The 23,383-nt window shown below is 42.1% G+C and overlaps 1 protein-coding gene across 1 annotated transcript in view; it reads left to right on the top strand.

The window, feature by feature from the left end:
- Nucleotides 1-23,383, top strand: part of stk17a (serine/threonine kinase 17a) — an 89,046-nt gene that overhangs the window by 53,752 nt on the left and 11,911 nt on the right. The window contains exon 3 of the mRNA XM_080209549.1: nucleotides 6,334-6,478. Coding sequence (XP_080065675.1) covers nucleotides 6,334-6,478 — 145 coding nt within the window. The remainder of the gene's footprint in view (nucleotides 1-6,333; nucleotides 6,479-23,383) is intronic.

Here is a 23,383-nt window from a genome sequence, read left to right as displayed (position 1 = left end):
ATAGTCATACAGCAGAGAAACAGGCCCTTTGGCCCCACTTGTCCATGCTACCCTTTTTTTTCAAACCTGTAAGCTAATTCCAATTGCCCGCATTTTGGCCCAAAACCCCCCAATACCCATCTTACCCATGTAACTGTCTAAATGCTTTTTAAAGGACAAAATTGTACCCGCCTCTACTACTACCTCTGGCAATTTGTTCCAGATACTCACCACTCTGTGTGAAAACATTGCCCCTCTAGATACTTCTGTATCTCTCCCTTCTCACCTTAAACCTACGCCCTCTAGTTTTAGACTCCCCTGCCTTTGGTGCAATTAGGGATGGGCAACAAATGCCAGCCTTGACAGTAACTGCTACATGCCTTGAAAGAATAAAGATGAAAATTGACGTGCCTTTATTTTTTGTGAAAGATGATCGCATGTTCTGTTGTAATTGATTTACTGCAATGGCAGTTGATTGACAGTTTGCTCAACATCGTCATGAGCTGATTTGTGTACTACCACAGACAGCCATAGGGACCAAGGATTATGGAAAGCGCAGGCAGAATTATTTCAAAGCTACAAGAAATAACTGGCTTGAAAAAATCATGTAAGGGAGAAAAATTTAAAAGGGAGATAACATCAGATGTGCATGTACACACGTGTAATAGGTGTAAGCTTAGATTTCAACAGGAAACCTGTTGCTAAGCCATGAGGTCCGTGATATTAAGATATTCAGGAAGGTCTGTGATATTAAGTAATGCATTGAGACGTTCAGATGACTCAATGAACAGTTGGAATTCACAGGGCTGGACTTGTCCTGCTTTTAATGCTCAAGAAAGCAATGTAGCCAAACTGTGGAAATTCTATCATGCAACTGTCCTACAGTGATTCTAGTTTAAAGTCATTTAAAGTTAAAGGACAGGTATCGTCTTGCAATAACATGGCACCTTTCAGATCCACAGGATTTGATTTGATTTACTATTATCATGTATTGGAGTACAGCGAGAAGTATTTTTTTGTGCACTATACAGACAAAGCATGACATTCATAGATACATAGGAAAGAAGGGAAGGAGAGGGTGCAGAATATAATATTACGGTAATAGCTAGGGTGGAGAGAAAGATCAGCTTAATACAAGATAGGTCCATTCCCTGATGGCAGGAGGGAAGAAGTTGTTCTTGAGTTGGTTGGTCGTGATCTCAGACTTTTATATCTTTTTCCTCGTGGAAGAAGAAGGAAGAGGGAACGTCTGGTGCCTGGGATCCTTGATTATGCTGGGTGCTTTTTCAACGCAGTGGGAAATGTAGACAATGGACGGGAGGCTGGTTTGTGTGATGGCCTGGGCTTCGTTCACAACCCTTTTGTAGTTCTTGCAGTCTTAGACAGGCAGGAGCCATACCAAGCTGTGATATATCCAGAAAGGATGCTTTCTATGGTGCATCTGTAAAAGTTGGTGAGAGTTTGAATGGACATGCCACATTTTCTTAGCCTCCTGAGAAAGTTAGTGAGTTTTCTTAACTACAGAGCAGTGTAGAGGGACCAAGACAGGTTGTTGTTGATCTGAACACCTAGAAACTTGAAGCTCTCAACCATTTCCACTTCATCACCATCGATGTGGATGGGGCAACAAATGCATGACAGCCAGCAGCACCCATGACAAATGAATAAAAAGTGCTAGCTATCATAGCCCGATTAAAACCTATTAACCAAGTGGTTGCTCAAGTGTGATGCATCTAGTGCCGGAAAAGTAACTCTCAAACAGGGAAGTGTGCAGAGGCCTAAAGCAGGAGGCAGAGCTGATGGGTTGAGCATTGAGCGGCAGAACTGTTCAGCCCCACCCTGCAGGGAATAGTGCCTTTGGCAAGCCAAGGGATGGAGCCAGATACCAGAGGTGGGAGAGAAAGCAGTAAAAATGAGTCTATGGCTTGAATTACAGTGTGGTGGGGGACAAGGCCAGGAATGGAACAGCTTAAAACATCGGATGGTGACTAGATCATCGAATCTACTGTGCAGAAGGAGGCCATTCACCCATCAGGTCTGCACCAACCACAATCCCACCAGGCCTTATCCCAATTACCCCGTGCATTTACCCTAACTAGTCCCCCTGACACTAAGGGGCAATTTATCATGGCAACTCACCTAACCTGCACATCTTTGGGATGTGGGAGGAAACCGGAGCACCCGGAGGAAACCCACGCAGACACGAGGAGAATGTGCAAACTCCACACAGACAGGGACCCAAGTCGGGAATCGAACCCGGGTCCCTGGCGCTGTAAGGCAGCAGTGCTAACCACTGTGCCATCATGCTGCTTCCTGTTTCTATGGCTAGAGTAAAGAAGGAAAATTGGACACCTTGCCAGACTGGTAGCACCCCTGAGTCTGAAAAACCTCATGGAAAGAGAGAGAGAGAGTGGGGAACAACTAGGATCTGGAGCATTGTGAAAATTTAGTATACATCATTTGTTCCTTTTATGTTAAGCTTTCCGTAGAATGTTTAGATGTCAGTGGAATAGAAAGCACGTTTCTTTAACTTTCGTGCATTTATATTATGTTTGCATCTGAGTCGAGTTGTCTTCTCTCAACAAAAACCAAAAAGGAAGATTAACATTATTTAATTTCCATTTCGCAAGACCTGAGAAATTCATCTTGTGTACATTCCAGATATCTCTCAGGCTATGAAGCACTTTTGGACATCCTGGAGATATGAGGTGATGTAGAAATACACTTGAAAGGTTATGAGGTAATGGCCTTTCAGGGAAAGTTAACTGTTTCCTGGTGTATTCTCCATGGCCTCTACCAATCAGTCCACTTGCCAACTAATCAGCGCTCTCTCTTCTCATGCTGTATAGGGGGAGGCGATGGCTTTGTGTTTATTATCACTAGACTGTTAATCCAAGGACTCAGCTAATGTTCTGGGGATCCAGATTCGAATCCCACCATGGCAGATGGTGGAATTTGAATTCAATAAAAAATATCTGGAATTAAGAATCCATTGACCATGAAACCATTGTGGATTGTTGTAAAAACCCATCTGGTTCATGAGAGTCCTTTTTAGGGAAGGAAATCTGCTGTCTTTACCTAGTCTGGCCTATGTGTGACTCCAGAGCCACAGCAATGTGGTTGATTCTCAACAGCCTCCAACAGCAACTAGAGATGAGCAATAAATGCTGGCTATCCAGTGACATCCATGTCCCATGAATGAATAAAAAAAAATAAATTGTTGTTCCTTTTTACTATTAATATTCTTGCAAATTGTCCTGATGAGTGCAAGACACTTCATCAGCATATCCCTTTCAGCAATACTCAGATTCTACATTACCAATGACTATCTCCTGACATTCTGTTGTATTTTGTTTTAAAATGCTCTTGTGGGACACTTCGGGCCAGTTTATTCCAAGAAGGTGCTTTATAAATACAATAAAAGCAGATCATCTATGGATGCTGGAGATCTGGATTAAAAACAAAATACTGGAAAAACTCAACATGCATGGCAGCATCTCTGGAGAGACAAACAGAGTTAACATTTTGAGTTCAATACAACTCTTTGGATCAAAAAGTATATAAATACAAGTTGTGTCCCTTCTGCTTTAAATATAATGGATCTTTATAAATCGCAAGTACAATTTTTGTTTTACATTACAGTGGCACTTTCGCCCTGTGCCTGATCTTGAACTATTCAGTATCCTGACTGAACAAAGATTGTCATCACGTAGCTCTCCAATTTTTCAAATTCATTGCTGAATAACAATGCAAGACACAAAATTGTTACCACATGTTCTGAAGCATTGACTTGTCAATTCTGCAGCATAGTTTCAAAAAGCCGTGGTTCCACAATGATTACAAATCCTGCCTACTGTATTTACTGTAAGTGTGTCTGTCCTGTTGAGATGACAGGATCATGACCTTTGGCTTACCTTGGGAGCTTTTCCATAAAAGAGAGACTACATTTTTTTCAACCAGCCTTCACTCACTCTATGGCACAAGTATATTTAAGTATATTTAAATGTACGATGTACAATTCTGGCTCCATCATAGCATTCTCTATTAACCTAAGGGTCTTAATTTTTTTGTCAAAGATTTTAATATGCCTAGTGATTCAGGAAACCTGGACTTCATCCAGTAGAACCAGCAATGGAACCTTGTCTATATAGTTCTCCTCTATTCATCTGAATTTGTTATCATTACTCACCAATATCCTGACAGATAGTTAGCAACTGTTGTGGAAGGTGTGTGAGGGTAGAAATCTCTTCACTGTGTCATTATTGTATGCCTCATTGTAGTAAAGTAGCAGGGAGTAGAAGCAGTAAAGTCTGATGAAGAGCAAAAAAGTTGTAAAAGAAGTTTGCACTTGGGTCACAAGTGAGTAGAACCATGATGGGTGAAACTCAATAAAGATAAATGCAAGATCATGTGCATTGGAAAGAATAAGGGGGGGATCTTGTTTGCAGACCCGCATGTGGCGTGTGTTGGGAGCCCTATGTGAGGTTTCAAGTTCCGCATTATAGTAAACATGTTTAGGCAATAGAGATCACAGCCCACGTTCAGTTGGATGTCATCTCTGAGGAAATGCAAATATGAAGGAAAACTTGAAAGACTGGGGACAGTTCTGTTGGAACAAAGGGAATTGTGGGATGATTTGATAAAGGTGTTTAAAATTGCAATGGGATGGCACATGAGAGATAGAAATAGACCATTCCCAGTAGGTGAGGGATTTTGTGCAAGGAAACATCGCCATCAGACTAAACGTAAGAGATTTAGAATGTAAACTTGGAGAGTGCTTTTTTAATCTGGAACGCTGGGAGGCTGTTCAGCGAGTACCGGAAGTAAAGACTGAAGTGGAAAGCATTTTCACATTTAACAACAAGGTAGATAGGCTATTGAAGGAAAGGATAGAAAAGAGATATGAAAGAGCAGGAGCATGAGATTAAGACTGCTGCTCCAATGGAAGGAAACAACAGCAGAGACTCAGCTTTCCATCCCCCTGTTGTAATTTCCATGTAGCGTTGGGAATAAATTAATTCTTGCTTGCATCTTAAATGTGAATATGTATTTGAATGTAATTTTGAATTTAAATATCACAGCTGCATTCTTCCTAATGTCTGGCAACATTTCCAGCAACACTTAATTCCTGAATAGTTTAGTTTGCATCTTCCTTCCTTGGGATAATAGGCATATGATTAGACCTGTGAAAAGTTAATTGCAGATCCATAAATAAAGCTGTTGTATGGAGCTATTTTAAAACTGTTAATAGTATGTTAGTCCAGTTTTTTTTGTTTAAATCATGGCTTCAGTCACTTGCAATGTAAATGAGCACCTTACTGACAGCCACAACAAGCTGTAAAAATTGAAACCACAATTTGCATTTGACATCTACCCCCGTGCATTTAAATTTGTAGAGATTTTTTCCCATTCTCTCATTTCCCTCAGTTTGCCTCTGAACCACTGGATGCAGTCAGTAATCTAAATTTTTTGTGTCATTGTTTATTATTAATGCTAATGTAGCACAATAGACAAAAGTGCAGAAGGTGCAATGAATTTTCATTTCTGTTGAATCCCACAAACCAATCTTTATTCCTTCCTCATTGTACATAATGGAGAGGTTTTGTTAGCTTCGTTGATTCTGTTTTTAGTTGAAGTGTTTTGAGTTCTGTATATTTCTGTAATTGGAAGCAGATATCATCTGTATTTGCCAAGTATTTGCTGAAACTCCTTCATAACTTATCGTTACATTGCACTGGCTATAATACAATGATGTAGTTTAAAGGGACATTGTCGTCCTGTAAAAGAGATTTGTAAACTTTTCTGTTTTGTGGAAGAAGATCAGTGTGTAATATTTTGCTAAGATATCCCAGTCAAATGGTGCAATTATCTATTTCCAGCACAACTTATAACATTGTGTTGCTTTCAAATGATAAAAGCACAACTAATTTGAAACATTTTCCAAAAGACAATACAAATTACTGTATTTTGTTTCTAAACTTGGCTGAGTATTTCTTTAAGGGAATACAAGAGTGGTAAGTTTCCACAATGGTCCTATCCTTGTGTGTCTGCAGATTATTTATGTGCACCATGGAAAATCTGACTGTCTTTTTAGCTGATAATGGAGAAGAATTCTGTTTGTGTCCATGGTGTGCTGAATTATTACATGATCATTTTTCTAATTGTAAAGAAAAATGGAGATTTGTGCAAAAAATATTCTAAGATCATGGTGAGGCTTTGCTCTGGAGTAAAACCTTTAGAGTTTAGCAAAGGAGCACCCTTTGGACCCATTTTAGAGTTTGAGATTTATTACAGCTGCTCATTACTAACATATCTGAAGTATATAACATTTAATCTTCACATTCTCTTTCACAGTGCTGCTGGTGGTGAGATTTTCAACCAATGTGTAGCAGAGCGGGAAGAAGCCTTCAAAGAAAAAGATGTTAAACGGCTCATGAGGCAGATATTGGAGGGTGTGGCTTTCTTGCACAGAAATAACATTGTCCACCTTGATTTAAAAGTAAGTGCCACTTGTTCTTGTGTTATAATTGTATAACGCTCTTTCAATTTTAACACTTCTTATGGAGGGATGTTACCTGGTAGCTGAACATGGTGTCATACATTCATTAAAAGTCGATGGTCAGTTTTTTTGAATGAGCACTTATTCTCCTTTGTGAGATTTTGGTAGCCTTGCAGCATGGTTCCAGAAATGTACAAATTAGACTTGATACATTTAGGCCTGAACTTAGTAGATTAGTTTGCATACTCCTTTGGAGAGTTACAGTTCAGGTCCAAGAAGCTTTGGATCTGGTCCACATCCAACTTTGAGGGAAGTCTGGTGACCTTTGGGTAGACGAGGTTTTCATTTGAACTGTTAAAAGCAGTCATAAATGTGTACAAGAAGTGCATAAACCCATTACTGTTCACTTCATTGGAACTGTCAAAACTTCCAGGAGTCCTATCAAAGGGAACTGTCAGAGGAAGCTTTAAGATGTCAAGACAATTAAAAGTCCTGTCTTTCAATCTTTGAAAAGAAATTCTGAAGTTTAAAAAAAATCATGGTTTGCTATTTCACTCTATCTGTTGACATAAGCTTGAGCGCTTCCATTAATGCTGCACGATTGTTTTCACAACCATCCATTATCACAGTGGGGTGCCTGCCATATGACTGACATCAACAAGTGATTATTGACTTCTTTGTGGGATCATGAATTGCAATCCTTGCTGTTAAGCATCTGTTGCCACTTGCATTAAATGTTCGTTATATGACTTTATTTAGTTGATGGGATGTAAATGTAGTAAATGGGTTTTTATGAATGAGGGTATATTTCTAAATATAATGAAGTTTGCAATAGACACTTTATTTTACAAAATATTATTTCATCCCATCTCTGCATGGGTCTCAAGGTCTGCATGAGGTGAGTACTAGGTGAATTGGCATGGTAGGTGTAAAGAAAAGGGCATGGATTGATATGAGTTAGCATTAAGTTGGCAGAGGGAATGTAAAGGGCTATTGGAACTGGTCAGAGGGGAAAAGGTTGGCATGGAGGGTATGGAAGGCCATGGGGACATAAGCTGATATGGGGGAGCATGAGAAGCCATGGGGATTGTTGGAAGAGGCGTACCTTGCAACAGTTGGCATGCATGGAAAATGGAGAGGGAGAGTTCTACAGAATTGTTGAGAAAATTGTGCAGCTAAATGGAATGTCGTGTTTGTTGACGCAGATCTTCTGGAGACACTAGATAACTTGCTATCTAAGAAGCTTGTTAGTAAAATTGAGGCATAAAGTGTTAAGGGAATCTGGGTAATTAGGGGGTTGGTTAGATGGCAGAAAACTGGGAAGAGGGGGCAAACAATTTTCAGGTGGGAAAAGTGTGAGCATGGTTTACCCCAAAGATTTGTATTAGGCTTTTTTTTTTGTTTTCCATTTATATAAATGCTTTGGACATCATAAGAGCAATCATTTTGAAGTTTATTGATACCAAATGTTGAGCATGGCAAACAGGGAAAGATAGCAGATGAACACAGAGTAATAGATTAGGTAGATGGATGGCAAATATCAAAAATGCAAAGCAGTAAATTTTGGGGTAAAGGACAGTGCAAGAAAATGTACTGTAAATATCCATTTTGGATGGGTGGAGGAACAATATATTTAAGAGGCATGCGGGTAGAAACAGCCATAAAAAGACACCAGGCATTCCATGTTTTATACATTTTAAACACCAACCAAGTGATGTTGCATCATGGCAAATGTAGGTGAATTCTAGGGGAGGCAGTGGCATAGTGGTATTGTCACTGGACTAGGAATACAGAGACCCAGGTAATGCTCTGGGGACCTGGATTGAATCTCAACATGGCAGGTAGTGAAATGTGAATTCATTAAAAATCCAGAATTAAAAGTCTAGATGACCACGAAGCCATTGTCGATTATATGGTAAAAACCCATCTGGTTCACTAATGCCCTTTAGGGAAGGATATCTGTCATCCCTACCTGGTCTGATCTGCATGTGACTCCAGACCCACAGCAATGTGATTGGTCCTTAAATGCCCCCCAAATGCAATTAGGGTGGACAATAAATGTTGGTCAGCCAGTGATGCCCATGTCTAATCAATAAAAACAAAATGTCCCCATTGTGATCTCTGTTTGAGTAGGGTTATTGGATTCACAACAAAGGTAAAACAAAGACTCAGTTGCATTATTCTGGGATTGATAGCCTCACAAAATTAGGATTTTCGTTGGTGGAACACAAAGTTAGTTTTCCAAAATTAAATCTTTTGTGAGGATAAACAATGTATTGGTTTTGACAGAGGGAAGCTGGCATGGTTACAGAGGTGGATGAAAGCAGTCTTGGCACTGGATATGATCTAGTGTTAGATGATCATCTTGGGGTCTCATAGGATGCTGAGGTTGCAGATAGTGTGATTCAGCCTTGGACAGATAGGACATGGGAATGGAATCATTGGTGAGGATATGGAGCTTTTTGCAGGGGATGAAAACAATGATAATGATCTTCCCAGTGTTTAGCTGGAGGTCTTTGTAGATGATCCATGATTGGACAACAAACAAGCAGTCTGGCAACACAGGGGAGGCTGAGCTGAATGCCGTTAGTGTACATGTGTAGGAGAATGGTCCCAGGGATGAGGAACTTTAGTTACATAGACTGGAGAAAGTGGCACTGTTTCCCTTCGAGAAGAGAAAGTTGAGAAGTGATTTGGTAAAGCTATTCAAATTCATGAGGGGCCTGGACAGAATAGATGGGGAGAAATTGTTCTCACTGGTGAAAACATTGAGAGCGAGAGGGCACAGAATTAATGTAACGAAAGAAACAATGGAGACCTTTTCATGCAGCGAGTGGATAAGACGTGGAATATATTGTCAGTGTGGTAGAGGCAGGTCCAATTGAGACATTCAAAAAGAAGTTGGATTATTATCTGAAGAGGAGGAATGGGCGTGGTTACGGAGAGAAGGAAATGGAGTGGCACTAGATAAATTGCTCCTGCAGGGATGGATTGCAGACGTGATAGGCTGAATGGCCTCCTCCTATGCTGTAGCAATTCTGTGAGGTTGACCCTTGTATCATTGCTTTTGGATAATGTTGCCAAGGGGAAAATGTAGATGAGGCAGAGAGAAGCCAGGACCGAATTCATGAAGTTGAGGGCAAAGGAGACAGAGAATTTTAAGGCAATTAGTTAATTCTGGAGAAGTGAGTAATGTTAGCAGAGGAGGTTAACCATTCATGTGGTCCAGGCATGTCTGGTGGCTGATGGCTAACCTGTTCTGTGCCATATGTATTCATTCTGAACAGGCTGGATCTTTGTTGTGAGAAGCCAGCCCTTTTTTAAAAATCTGATTGCACTTTTAATATTTGAATATCAGTCATTTGCACTGTCTGGTTTCTATCTGAGGAGAAATCCAACACTAACTAGTGCTGCATCATTGGAATGCAATCCAGTTTCCTTGTGGGCAAGCTGATGAGGAAATGCTGTTTAGAAAAACTTGTCTGGTTGGATTTACACGAGATGACAATTTGGAGGAGCCTGCAGAGAACTAAACATTCAGGAAAAACAATTCATTAACAATGGGCTAGTCTTTTTCATTAATTAAAGCTAAGAGCCCTTCACATTTTTCTCAAAGCCACATAATCCAAAGTACGTAATTGCCTCTTGAAGCAACCACAACTAACGTGACTGGAGAACTGCAAAAAAAAACCTCATACACCCATTTAACCTTCGGATTTCCATAGAACGAATAAATGCGGTGTGCAGGAATGGAACGGCGATAATTATGGGGGATTTCAATCTACATATTGATTGGTCGATCCATGTTGGACACGGTGGGCTTGAGGAGGAGTTCTTGGAATGCTGCCGAGATAGTTTCCTTGAACAGTGTGTGTTGGAGCCGACGAGGGAGCGAGCTATCTTGGATCTGGTGTTTCGTAATGAGGCGGGTAGAATTAGGGACCTTGTGGTGAAGGATCCTCTTGGGAAGAGTGATCATTGTATGGTGGAGTTTCTGATGCAGATGGAGGAGAAAATGGGTTCCTGGACATGTGTCCTTTGTTTGAACAGAGGGGAGTACGGTAGGATGAGAGAGGAATTGGCGAATGTTGATTGGGGGAGTGCGTTGGAAGGTAGGTCTGCTGAGGAACAGTGGAGGATCTTTAAGGAGATCTTTCTTGATGCTCAGCAGAAATTTATTCCGATGGTTAAAAAGGATCGTAGGAGGAGAGATAATCAGCCATGATAATGAAGGAGGTGAAGGAAAGTGTTAAATTAAAAGCGGATGCGTTTAGAGTAGCTCAGAATAGTGGGCGAGAAGAGGATTGGGAGAGGTTTAAATGTCAACAAAGAATGACAAAGAAGTTGATAAAGAATGAAGCTGGGCTAGCGCTTAATATAAAAAAGGATAGCAAGAGGTTTTATAAATATATAAAAAGGAAGAGGCTGGCTAGGGTGAACGTTGGTCCCTTAGAGGATGAGAAGGGGGACTTAGTGGTAGGGGATGGGGAAATGGCTGAGGCCTTGAATAACTTTTTTGTTTCGGTCTTCACGGAGGAGGAAGTGAATAATTTGCCGGGGGTTAGCGATGGAAAGATGGTAGGAGTGGAGGGCCTGAATGACATTATTGTTACTAGAGAGGCGGTGCTCGACAGACTGGAGGACTGATTATGGACAAGTCCCCAGGACCGGATGGAATGCATCCAAGGGTTCTGAAAGAAATGGCGGAGGTGATAGTGGATGCCTTGGTGATTATTTTCCAAACGTCGCTGGATTCCGGGGAAGTGCCGGAAGATTGGAAAATGGCTAATGTTACGCCGTTGTTTAAGAAGGGTGGCAGGCAAAAGGCAGGGAATTATAGGCCGGTTAGTTTAACGTCTGTTGTAGGTAAAATGTTAGAATCCGTGATCAAGGAGAAAAAAGCGAGGCATCTTGAGGAGAATTGTTTGATAGAGCAGACGCAGCACGGTTTCGTTAAGGGGAAGTCGTGTCTGACAAATTTATTGGAGTTCTATGAGGATGTGTCTAGGGCAGTGGATAGAGGAGAGCCAGTGGATGTGGTTATTCTTGATTTTCAGAAGGCGTTTGACAAGGTGCCTCACAAGAGGTTATTACAGAAGGTCAGGGGGCATGGAGTTGGGGGTAGGGTGTTAGTGTGGATAGAGGATTGGTTGTCAAATAGGAGGCAGAGAGTGGGGGTCAATGGGTGCTATTCGGATTGGCGGTTGGTGACTAGTGGAGTGCCCCAGGGGTCGGTGCTGGGGCCTCAGCTATTTACCATTTATATAGATGATCTGGAGGAGGGAACCGAGTGTATGGTGTCGAAATTTGCTGATGACACCAAGATTGGTGGAACGGCAAATTGTGCGGAGGGTGTGGAGAGTCTGCAGAAGGATCTAGATAGGCTGGGCGAATGGGCCAGGAACTGGCAAATGGAATTTAATGTTGGCAAATGTGAGGTTGTCCACTTTGGTAGGAAGGACTATTACTTACATGGCGAAAAACTGCAGCGTGCGACGGTGCAGAGGGACCTCGGGGTCCTTGTGCATGAGTTGCAAAAACCCAGCCTACAGGTGCAGCAGGTGGTCAGGAAGGCAAATGGGATGCTGGCCTTCATAGCGAGGGGGATTGAATATAAAAGTAGGGAGGTCTTGCTGCAGCTGTATAGGGCACTGGTGAGGCCGCAGCTGGAGTACTGTGTGCAGTTTTGGTCGCCGCACTTACGCAAGGATATTTTGGCCTTGGAGGGAGTGCAGAGGAGGTTTACTAGGCTGATACCGGAGTTGAGGGGGTTGAACTATGAGGAGAGGCTGAATAAACTAGGCTTGTACTCATTAGAGTTTAGAAGAATGAGGGGAGATCTCATTGAGACATATAAGATGATGAATGGGATGGATAGGATAGAGGTGGAGAGGCTCTTCCCGCTCAGAAAGGACAGTAGGACTAGGGGGCACAGCCTCAAGATAAAGGGGGGGGCGGTTTAGAATGGAGTTGAGGAGGAACTTCTTCGCTCAAAGGGTGGTGAATCTCTGGAATTCTCTGCCCGTTGAAGTGGTGGAGGCTGCCTCGCTAAATATATTTAAGACGCGGGTTGATAGGTTTTTGATAGGCAAGGGGATTAAGGGTTATGAGGAGAGGGCGGGAATGTGGAACTGAGACACGACAGATCAGCCATGATCTTATTGAATGGCGGGGCAGGCTCAAGGGGCTAGATGGCCTACTCCTGCTCCTATTTCTTGCGTTCTTATAGAACCATCTGCCACACCACCCAGATCTTGATCCTCTAATTTCTCCTTCTTGGGTAATTCGGACTTCCAAACATTTGCACAGAAACAGCTATTCCCATTCCCAAAAGGAATGAAGTCGTAGCTGCCCTTTTAGGCAACAACAAGGCAGTTCACAGGCAATAACTTAATTCACTGCACTTCTGCCAAGAATGTGCCAGATCTATTGAGGAGCCTTTCCTTTGTAGGGGGGAAAGATTAACATAAGAACATTAAACTTGTGCAAGACCAACAATGTAAGTCATTAGCTCAGTGGTAGCATTCTCACCTCTGAGTCAGAAGGTTGTGGCTTCAAGCACCATTCCTAAGGCATGAGCACAAATTCTAGGTGGATACTTCACTGAAGTACTGGGAGGGTGCTGCATTGTTAGATGTACCAGCTTTTGGTTGCAACGTTAAGTCAAGGGTTGCGCGTTGCTCTCAGTTGCCTTCCTAATGGATCCCATGGCAATGTCTGAAAAAGAGGAGTTCCTCTCTCACCTCTGCTGGAGTTCTATCCAATATTTATCCTAACCCATATCAAAATAGTCCTGTGATTAATCCCATTGTTGTTTGTGAGAGCATGCTGTGCACAATTTGGCTGCTGTATTTCCTACGGGGTCTACACTTCAAAAAGTGGCTGGTGAAGTTGTGAAAGGCAGTAAAATAAATGCAAGTTATTTCTTAGGCCACAGTTAAGGTATTTTCAGAGACTGTGGGTGGAATTTCCCTGTCCTGCTCGCCACGGGAATCGTAGCATCTGGACAGGACTATACAAAGGTCCGTTGACCTCAGGCAGGATTTTCTGGTCTTGGGACAAGCATGACCAGAAGATCCAGCCCTGTGTATATCCTATTATAGAAAGGAAATAATATGATGGAAAAGATACACCACAGATTCAGTAAGAGGGGTTGTAGTTATAAAGAGCAATTTAAAGTTAATGTGTTTGCTGGAACTGAGAAGGTAAAAAGGAATTACTGGGAATTATGATTAAGCAGTGGTAAATGGTGTTCACTGGTCAAACACAAAGGCCTGAATCTCATCACCATTCACACCAGCGGGATTTTCCCATCCTACTGCAGTGAATGGAGATTTGGCTGACTGCCAATTCACCAATCTCGCTGCAGCAGGAGCATGGCATGAATGGCAGGTAAGATCATGCCCTGAGAGCAAGAAATCATTTTACCCAAAGTGACCAGAATGTGAAATTCTCTGCCACTGACAGTTACAGAAAGAGCATTTCCAACTGGTTTGAAAATGGAATTTGATGCTTGCTTTAAAAGGAACATCAAAGGGTTTGGAAAATGAGGTGGTTCATGTAGAGAAGAACATTGGCAGACACGATAGACTGACTGGGGTGTTTCTATTCCATAATAATCTGCAATTCTTGGTGTTAGAATTCCTAGTGCTGACTACAAGAGCTAACCTAATGCACTCTGAAGAGTCATATGGACTCAAAAATTTAACTCTGTTTCTCTGCCCACAGACGCTGCCAGACTAGCTGAGTTTTTCCAGCACTTTTTTATTTCAGATTCCCAGCACCTGAAGTATCTTACTTTTATTTATATTAAATGACCTCTGTCACTTACCCCAATTTATCTTGCAGTTGGCCACTTCTCACATTCCATTAGTTTTTTTGAATTCTGCTTAAAAACCTGTGCACTGAGGGCAACCTCTGATTGCCAAATTCATAAAAGTCTGGTCAGGAAATGTCGTTAACAAGCTTTTAGCCCTAAGATTAGTAATCCTGTAAGCCTTTTGTTGACACTTCAGTCGAAGATGATGTCCTTGCAATGTTGTTGCCAGATTAGTACCGCAAAACAAAAAGGCTTGGGAATTATGATATCTGTGCATAACTACAGAAAGGCAGATATGTCATGAACCACGATTGGCTGGATTTAGCAGTCAACAGCAAAGCAACAGCATTTCCCACAGATCTCAAAAAAAGCAGCTGACAAAGACCTTGTGATCTCTTCAGTATAGACTTTCTCTTTTCTGACACAGTTCAAATCTAAAACCATATCAAGGGGATCTTCAGGCATGTGGCAGCAGGAAACAGAGTAAGCAGCAACCAGGAAGTTACAAGCACTGAATCTTTTTACTTAGTTTAAAATTTCGGTTAGCGGAGTGACTGATACACTACTGAATTAACAGAGCGCTAAAACAATAGACCTTTCTACAAGAAATGTAGGGATATTTTTATTATAATGGAAACATTTGACATTCTGCAAATATAAGATTGAGCTTCTCAAACGCAATGAGGATGTTTCGCAGTAGTTTGCTTGCATTTAAAAACTCATTATCCCCACCTCTCTCAACAAAGTGCAATTTTTCAAAGGTTTTTGCAGCAAGACTTAACAGCATAAAGAGGGGAAGTTCTTGCCAGTTATAGATTTTCCACAGATTGTGGCCTGAGGAGATCTTTAGTGCACGCTCTGGAGAAATAGAATCACTGACAGCAACTTCTGCATTTACTCATGTTTGGAAACTTCCAAGTTGTGTTCAGTTTCAGTGGCATAATGCTGACAGTTTCACTGTCATTACCACTACAAAATCCAGGCTATCATCTTGTGGCACATTGATATCTCTATTAATTCCTTGTGTACATTATCTATCAACTTGACCTTGGTTGACACAATGATCAGAGCAGATCCGCAGATTGACATTTGAATAACATGCAGGTGCTCTGACAAATGTATATACGCATGCAAGATAGGCGCAGGAGCCTTAACAGTTCATAGTGTTCAGAGCTGTGGACCTGTTTGGAATGCAGAGGTCAGGACAATTGTAGTAAGAGTTTTCAAATGGGAATTTCTGTGATTAATTTTCCTTCCATCTATTTCCTTCTCTGTTGTTTTATTTCTCCTCTTTATGTACCCCTTTTGCCCAAGCTCTGAATAGTTGGTCTGATTTTGGTTTGATTTATTTTCAATGGAATGAAAATTCAGGCATATTCTTTAAAGAACAGGCTGGTCAATGTGGTCAGATTGGGGGTATAGTAGTATAGAGGTGCTGGTACAGTTGTAGTCATAGAAACCCTACAGTACAGAAAGGGGCCATTCGGCCCATCAAGTCCACATCAACCACAATCATACCCATACCCAGGCCCTACACCCAAATCCCTACATATTTTACCCACTAATCCCTCTAACCTATGCATCTCAGGACACTAAGGGGCAATTTTAGCATGGCCAATCAACCTAACCCGCAGATCTTTGGACTGCGGAAGGAAACCGGAGCACCCGGAGGAAACCCACGCAGACACGAGGAGAATGTGCAAACTCCACAGTGACCCAAGCCGAGAATTGAACCCAGGTCCCTGGAACTGTGAAGCAGCAATGCTAACCACCGCACTACCATGCCACCCATACAGTATTTTAGACGCCTAGACGAGTGATCTGGAGAGGCAAGTTCAAACCTCACCATTGGTCCAATGGAATTTAAATTCAATTCAAACATCCATTGTCAGTAATGGTGAACATGAAACTGCTGGATTATTGCAGGAGTGCATGAGATTCACTACTATCATTCAGTGGCGAAATCTGCTATCCTTAACTGGTCTGATTTATATGTGACTTCTGACCCGTAGCAATGTGGTTGACTTTTATCTGCCCTTTGAAATGGCCTAGCAGGCCATCAATTATACTCAAGAAGGTTGATCCCTGCCACCTTCTCAAAGATAATTAGGGATGGTTAATCTATGCTGGCCTTATCTCAGGGATGAATAAAAATAAATGAAAAGCTAATACTGTGGATGCAGGAATCTCTCTGCTCTGACAAAGGCTCATCTGGACTTGAAACGTTGGCTTTATTCTCTCCCCACAGATGTTGTCAGACCTGCTGAGATTTCCCAGCATTTTCTGTTTTTGAATAAAAATAAATTGTGCCCAGAGAGTCAAAAACAACATTCTGTCCCAGCATTTAGTGATTTAGATGGTACAAGACGAATGAAGCATGCCTGGCATCAGAAGATCCCAGATCTCAATACACACATACCAAAGACTTGGACAACTATCTCAAATTCCATTGATTTGCAGGGTGCCAGTTGCAGAACTTTGTAGTAAACAGGCCTATAAGCAAATTGTAACACGGCTGGTACTTCCAGCCAGGTGGCACAGTAACACAGCTCCAGGGATCCAGGTTCAATTCTGGCCTTGAGTGACTGTCTAGAGTTTGCATGTTCTTGCAGCGTCTGCATGGGTTTCCTCTGGGTGCTCCAGTTTCTTCCCACATTCAAAAGATGCATGGGTAAGTTGATTGGCCATGCTAAATTGCCCCTTCATGTCCCAAGATGTGTAGGTTAGATGGATTAGCATTAGAAAAGTGTGGGTTGTGGACATAGGGCAGAGTAGAGAGCCTGGATTAGATGCTGTCAGAAAGTCAATGCAGACTCAAGGGGCTGAATGACCCCTTTTGCTCTGTAGGGATTCTATGGTCAGTTGTGATGCTTATGACTCATGCCCATTTAGCACTGCACTGAATATGCTACTCACAGAGCAAATAGGTGCCTTATTCATTGGTCTGCACTGACCTTCACTTGCACATCCTTTTTCCACAGTGTGGAATGACACATCTGTCAAATGTTACCACAACTGCTTCATTTCCCGGGGGAAAAGAGGTTAATCATGGCAGCTGTATTCTACATGATCTGAAAGCTACCTTGGGTGTGTTACAGTGAAGCCCTTGGAAGATTTGCAGTTGTAAGTTGCAGCTGGAATGCATGTCCTGCTGAAGAATAGTGTGCATGAAATAAAAAGAAAGGGCTGTTCAATTATAGCAAGATTATATTGTGGGTTAAAGATAACATTTTGTGGCAGTTAATCATACATCTCCAGCCTTACCACATGGTAATATTAATGTCTCACTATGTCAGGTTCTATTTTTTAATATATTGGCTTCTCCCATATCTATTCCTGGTCCTGTAGCCGTTGTGCACTTTGTTCAGCCTTTTGTACGCTTGCCAGCTATACTGGCTAGTTGTCTTATTGGGATGATATCCTGAAATGACTTTCTCGCATTCTCCACTTGTAACTGCCAGTTGGACAGCAGGTAGAGTTAGTGCTGCTCCACCTCTTGCCATTAGATGCTTGTGTGTTAATGCTGGTTCACCTTTCTCCCCCGTGATACTGTTTTGTTTCCCCAGGCGCAGGATTTGATAAAGCAGGCTACTGTTAAGAAAAAGAGAACGTGAAGTAACATTTTTTTGAAAAAAAAATTCTGCATCTTTTAATTGTTTTCCTAAGAGTTCCTAAGGGCTACTGGGTTGTATTTCATTATCTTTGCACCTATCATGATGTACTCTCTGTGATTCCAAAGTTAAACACTGCGGGCACATGGAATTTATTGAAATGGCCTGACCTTGTATTAAATCACAAAGTCAGCTGTTTACCCTGCAGTTGTAACTAATGATCTCAGCCCTACTGGTACCTTGTTATTGACTCACTGTGCCAAGAGTATCCAGATTTGTTTGACCTGCTGCTGAGAGAATGATAGAGCAAGCTTTCATCCATAAATAAGGGCCTGTTTCAAGCCTTGGTTTTGATTTTTCAGTTAGTGAGTTCAAGGTTATTTTGAGGTGTGTTTCTATGTTTAGGCCATAACAAACCCCATCCTCATTCTTTCACTGTCTGTTATACTGCTTTAACAAGACTTGATGTCACATCACAACTGAACCATACTGTTGATCTAGCAACTCCATTCTGAGAAAAGACTGGCAAAGTAAGACCCAAGTAGCAATTGTTCCGTGGAATGAACCTTAACATAAGAACATAACATAAGAAATAGGAGCAGGAGTAGGCCATCTAGCCCTTCGAGCCTGCCCTGCCATTCAACAAGATCATGGCTGATCGGAAGTGGATCAGTTCCACTTTCCTGCTTTCTCCCCATAACCCTTAATTCCCTTGTCTATTAGAAACCTATCCACCCGTGACTTAAATATATTCAGTGAGGTAGCCTCCACCACTTCAATGGGCAGAGAATTCCAGAGACTCACCACCCTTTGAGTGAAGAAGTTCCTCCTCAACTCAGTTCTAAACTGCTCCCCCCACCCCCTTATTTTGAGGCTGTGCCCTCTAGTTCTGTTTTCCTTTCTAAGCGGGAAGAATCTCTCTACCTCTACCCTATCGAGCCCCTTCATTATCTTATATGTCTCTATAACGTCCCCCCTCAGCCTTCTAAACTCTAACGAGTACAGGCCCAGTCTGTTCAATCCCTCTTCAACCTTGCTGAGAACTTGTATAATGTGTGCATACAAAACTGTTAGTACAAGCTTCGCTATCCATAAAGTATATATTGGGTTGCGTATATTGTTGACTATCTGGTGTGTTGACCCTTGTGTGCATTGTATACACCATAACCATAGAATCCTCACAGTGCAGAGGGCATTTGGCCTTTGAACCCACAACGACAACAATTCCACCCAGGCCCTATCCCCATAACCCCACATATTTGCCCTGCTAATTCCCCTGACACTAACGGACAATTTAGCATGGCCAGTCCACCTGACCTGCACATTTTTGGACGGTTTGGGTACACTGAAGGGGAATGTAGTGTGGCCAGTGCATCTAAGCAGCATGTCTTTCAGACTGTGGGAGGAAATCAGAGCGCCCAGAGGAAACCCATGCAGACAAGGGGAGAACATGCAAACTCCACACAGGCAGTTACCCTTGTCTAGGGATCGAACCTGGGTCCCTAGTATTGTAAGGCAGCAGTGCTAACCACTGTGCCATTCTTTATAATAATATATATTTTGGAGAAACCATCATGTTGGACACTGAGTAGAGGGTGTCAAAATTTGCAGATGACACTAAGATGAGTGGCAGAGCAAAGTGTGCAGAGAATGCTGAAAGTCTGCAAACAGATATAGATAGTCTGAGTAGGCAAGTCTGGTGATAGAATACAATGTTGGTAAATGTGAGGTCATCCATTTTGGAGGAATAATAGCAAAATGGACTATTATTTAAATGGTAGGAAATTTCAGCATGCCAATGTGCAAAGAGACCTGGGTATCCTTGTGCATGAATTACAAAAACTTGTTTTGCAGGTGCAGCAAGTAATTAAAAAGGCAAACAGAATTTTATCCTTCATTGCTAAAGGGATGGAGTTTAAAAACAGCGAGGTTATGTTGCAGCTGTGTAAGGTGCTGGCGAGGCCACACCTGGAGTACTGTGTACAGTTTTGGTCTCCTTACTTGAGAAAGGATATACTGGCACTGGAGGGGGTGCAGAGGAGAAACACAAAGTTAATTCCAGAGTTGAGAGGGTTGGCTTATGAGAAGAGACTGAGTAGATTAGGGCTATACTCGTTGGAACTCAGAAGAATGAGGGGAGATCTTATAGAACCATAAGATTATGTCAAGAATAAATAGGATAGAAGCAGGGAAGTTGTTTCCACTTGCAGGTGAAACTAGAACTAGGGGGCATAGCCTCAAAATAAGGGGGAGCAGGTTTAGGACTGTGTTGAGGAGGATCTTCTTCACCAAAAGGGTTATGAATCTATGGAATTCCCTGCCCGGTGAAGTAGTTGAATGTTTTTAAGGCAAAGGTAAATTTTTGAATGATAAAGGAATTAAGGGTTATGGTGAATGAGCAGGTAAGTGGAGATGAGTCTATGAAAAGATCAGCTATGATCTTATTGAATGGCGGAGCAGGCTCAAGGAGCCAGATGGCCTACTCCTGCTCCTAGTTCTTGTGATCTTTTCCTGCTCAATGAGATTTGCTCTAGGCCACTTCTGCACATTTCTGAGCTATCCCATAAAAAGCTGCAAGCAGTGATTCAGGTACTAAACTATGCCTGTTGACTTAAATTAACTAACTTTGCCTTGTCGAAGTTCAGCTGTCAAAGGAATACTTTGTCGTGGTACATTAGAGGGAAGATGAAAATGTTATCAATTTCAGGCTGTATATTATCCCCATTCCTTCCCTTAAAAAACATTGTTTAAGGGATGTAGCTATCACTGGCTAAATCAGTATTTATTGCTCATGCCTAGCTGCCTTTCAGAAGGTGCTGGTGAGATGCCTTCTTGAACTGCTGCCCCTGAGGTGAAGGTACACCCATAGTGTTTTACTGGAGGGAGTTCCAGGATTTTGACCCAACAACATGAAGAAATGGCAATAAATTTGCAAGTCAGGATGTTGGGCCTCTTAGAGAGGAACCTTCAGGTGGTGGTGTTCCCAGGTATTTGCTGCACTTGTCCTTCCAGATAGTAGTGTTCATGGATTTGGAAAGTGCTGCCTAAGGAACCTTTGTGTGGTGCACACACTGCCACTGTTTACAGGTGTTGGAGAGATTGAATGTTTGTGGAAAGGGTACAATCAAGTGGACTGCTTTGTACTCGATGATGTTGAGCTTCTTGAGTGCTGTTGGTGCTGCACTCATCTAGGCAAGTGGAGAGTATTCCATTACACTCCTGATTTGCGCCTTGTACATGATGGACAGACTTTGCGAAGTCAGGAGATGAGTTACTCACTACAGGATTCCTAGCCTTTGACTTAGCCATAATGTTTATATGGCTGGTCCAGTTCAGTTTCTGGTCAATGGTAACTCCCAGGATATTGATAGTGGGGAATTTAGTGATGGCAATAACATTGAATGTCAAAGGATGATGGTTAGATTCCGTCTTATTGGTAGATGCCATTGTTGTTGTGCGTTGCTGTGCCATCTTTTCAATCTTTCCCTTCACCCCCAAGATACACTGAGGATTAGATGAGATTCAGGTATAATTTTCTGAATATATATTAGCACTGAGCCACACCCGTGCATATTTGAAAAGTTAGACCTTTGTTCCCTTAAATATCAATTTAACTTCAACCTTCCAACAGGATCTCTGATCATTTGTATCTTTTCTGTACAAATGAGTTTTTGTGTACTTCTAAGCATGTGGAACACAACAAAATCAAATTTATAAGTCTTCTTTTCAAAATACATTTATGTTCTGATAAGTCTTATCTCATTTGATGGCACTAAAATACATGAATAAAGTAAATATCACATTCAGAGAGAAATTAGTTTGGTTGCTATTGGCATTCGTTGTCAGTCATTGTGACTTTTGTGTTACTTGAAGCTAAGTTTAAAAATGGAAAAAAATAATGTTTTGTGTGGATACATTGAGTCTGCAATGTAATTTATTTGAGATGACACAGTGGAAATTAGTACAGTACTTTCTTTGTCATGTTCTCAAACAAAGTTTGTTTTTAGACATAAGGAACTATTTATAACATTTGCCTTTCCAAAAGAATATCTGCCAGTATCTAGTATCAGGGCTGACAGAATTTCTAAGCCGTAGTAAAATTTAGGGTGATGCCATAGTTGCAGTGCATTGTTAGATCACAATGAACATGCATAGTTATGAGACAGTCATTCCCTTCAGTCCAGGTGGTGTCAGTCAAACCAATCCATAACTAGTTTCATTAGACTTACCTGTTAATATCCAAAACTTTACAGTTTAAAGAGGCTGAGCAGAATACAGTTTGGGGAAAAATAAAGATGGAGATATTTTAATTCAGCTTTGTTGGCGAGGAGCCAATGTTAATGTTTCCAAATCCTTCTGTCAAGATGCACAATAAATAAGGTAACAACACTTGCATGAAAGCTAACTATTGCATGACTAAGAATGAGATTTCACTGAGAGTTGCGTTCTGTGAATGGAAGCAGCTGCCAAGTGAGGCTGGTGAAAATTACATTCTGGAATGAAAGAAATTCTCTCATAACTGTGGCGTGACCTTAGAGACATGTTCATAGGAGGGCTAAAGAGCAACAAAATCCAAGCCAAGCTTTTGAGCAGAAGCAATAAGCTGACATGGAAGGAGGTCTGCGATGAGGTCGCAGCCTTGGGAATGGCACGAAGAGGTGGTTGCAAATTGCAAGGAGGTTCTTCTGCTGAGTCAGCAGCTGACTTCAGTGAGACGCAGGCCATAGTAACCAGGTTTACAGACTCAGGTCATGATTATTCTAAATTGGGACTGACGGTAGCAGCGTCTGTCAGATGGGATTCTCTGCTAGTTAGGTGCTAAATAATGCTTCATGGACAATCCGCCAGCCAGTCCCACTGCTGAGACTGAATCACCATTTTTAAAATGGCGTCCAATCTCCTTGATTGTTTACTGGTCTCCCCTCCCCCCCCAAAAAAATGAAATGGTGACCCCTCCCACCCCACTGATCAGGAAAGCACCACCAACCCCTCACCAGAAGTGGGGGGGTTGGGGTCGGCACAACACCTCCTTCTCCAGACCCCCACTCAGACTCCCCTTCCCAACCGTCCTTCAGGTCACGCACCTTAGCACTGCCAAGTGCCTTGAGCCCTGAGGGGGAATGAGGAGGTAGTTCAAGCAGCCATTTGTCCCACTGCTTCCGCCAGGCTGCAGAGGACAGATCCCTCAAGGGATGGACTTGGGTTGATCTTGGCACTCTGCCAGATGGGGTGTCGTAGCTAACTGCACTTCTAGCCCTGGCAGATCTGTGATCAGTATCTGCTTTCCTGCTCAGCTGTGAAAATTCTGAAGTGGTTGATTTAATTTCCATGTCCCCCAGCAGGATTTTAAAGCATTGCAGCGCTCATTCTGCAGCAGAAATGTTCTTTTCTCCCTGCCAGATGCCTCAGGTGTGAGCAAACCCCTTTTTGAAGCCTTCAAGTGGGGGAAGGTGGGCGGATCCAATTTGCCCAGCT

The sequence above is a fragment of the Carcharhinus amblyrhynchos genome, chromosome 2 (genome assembly GCF_965287045.1).
Source record: "Carcharhinus amblyrhynchos chromosome 2, sCarAmb.v2.hapA, whole genome shotgun sequence".
Taxonomy (NCBI): Eukaryota; Metazoa; Chordata; class Chondrichthyes; order Carcharhiniformes; family Carcharhinidae; genus Carcharhinus; species Carcharhinus amblyrhynchos.
Note: the sequence above shows the minus strand (reverse complement) of the source record. Positions and strands in the feature narration are given on the sequence as shown.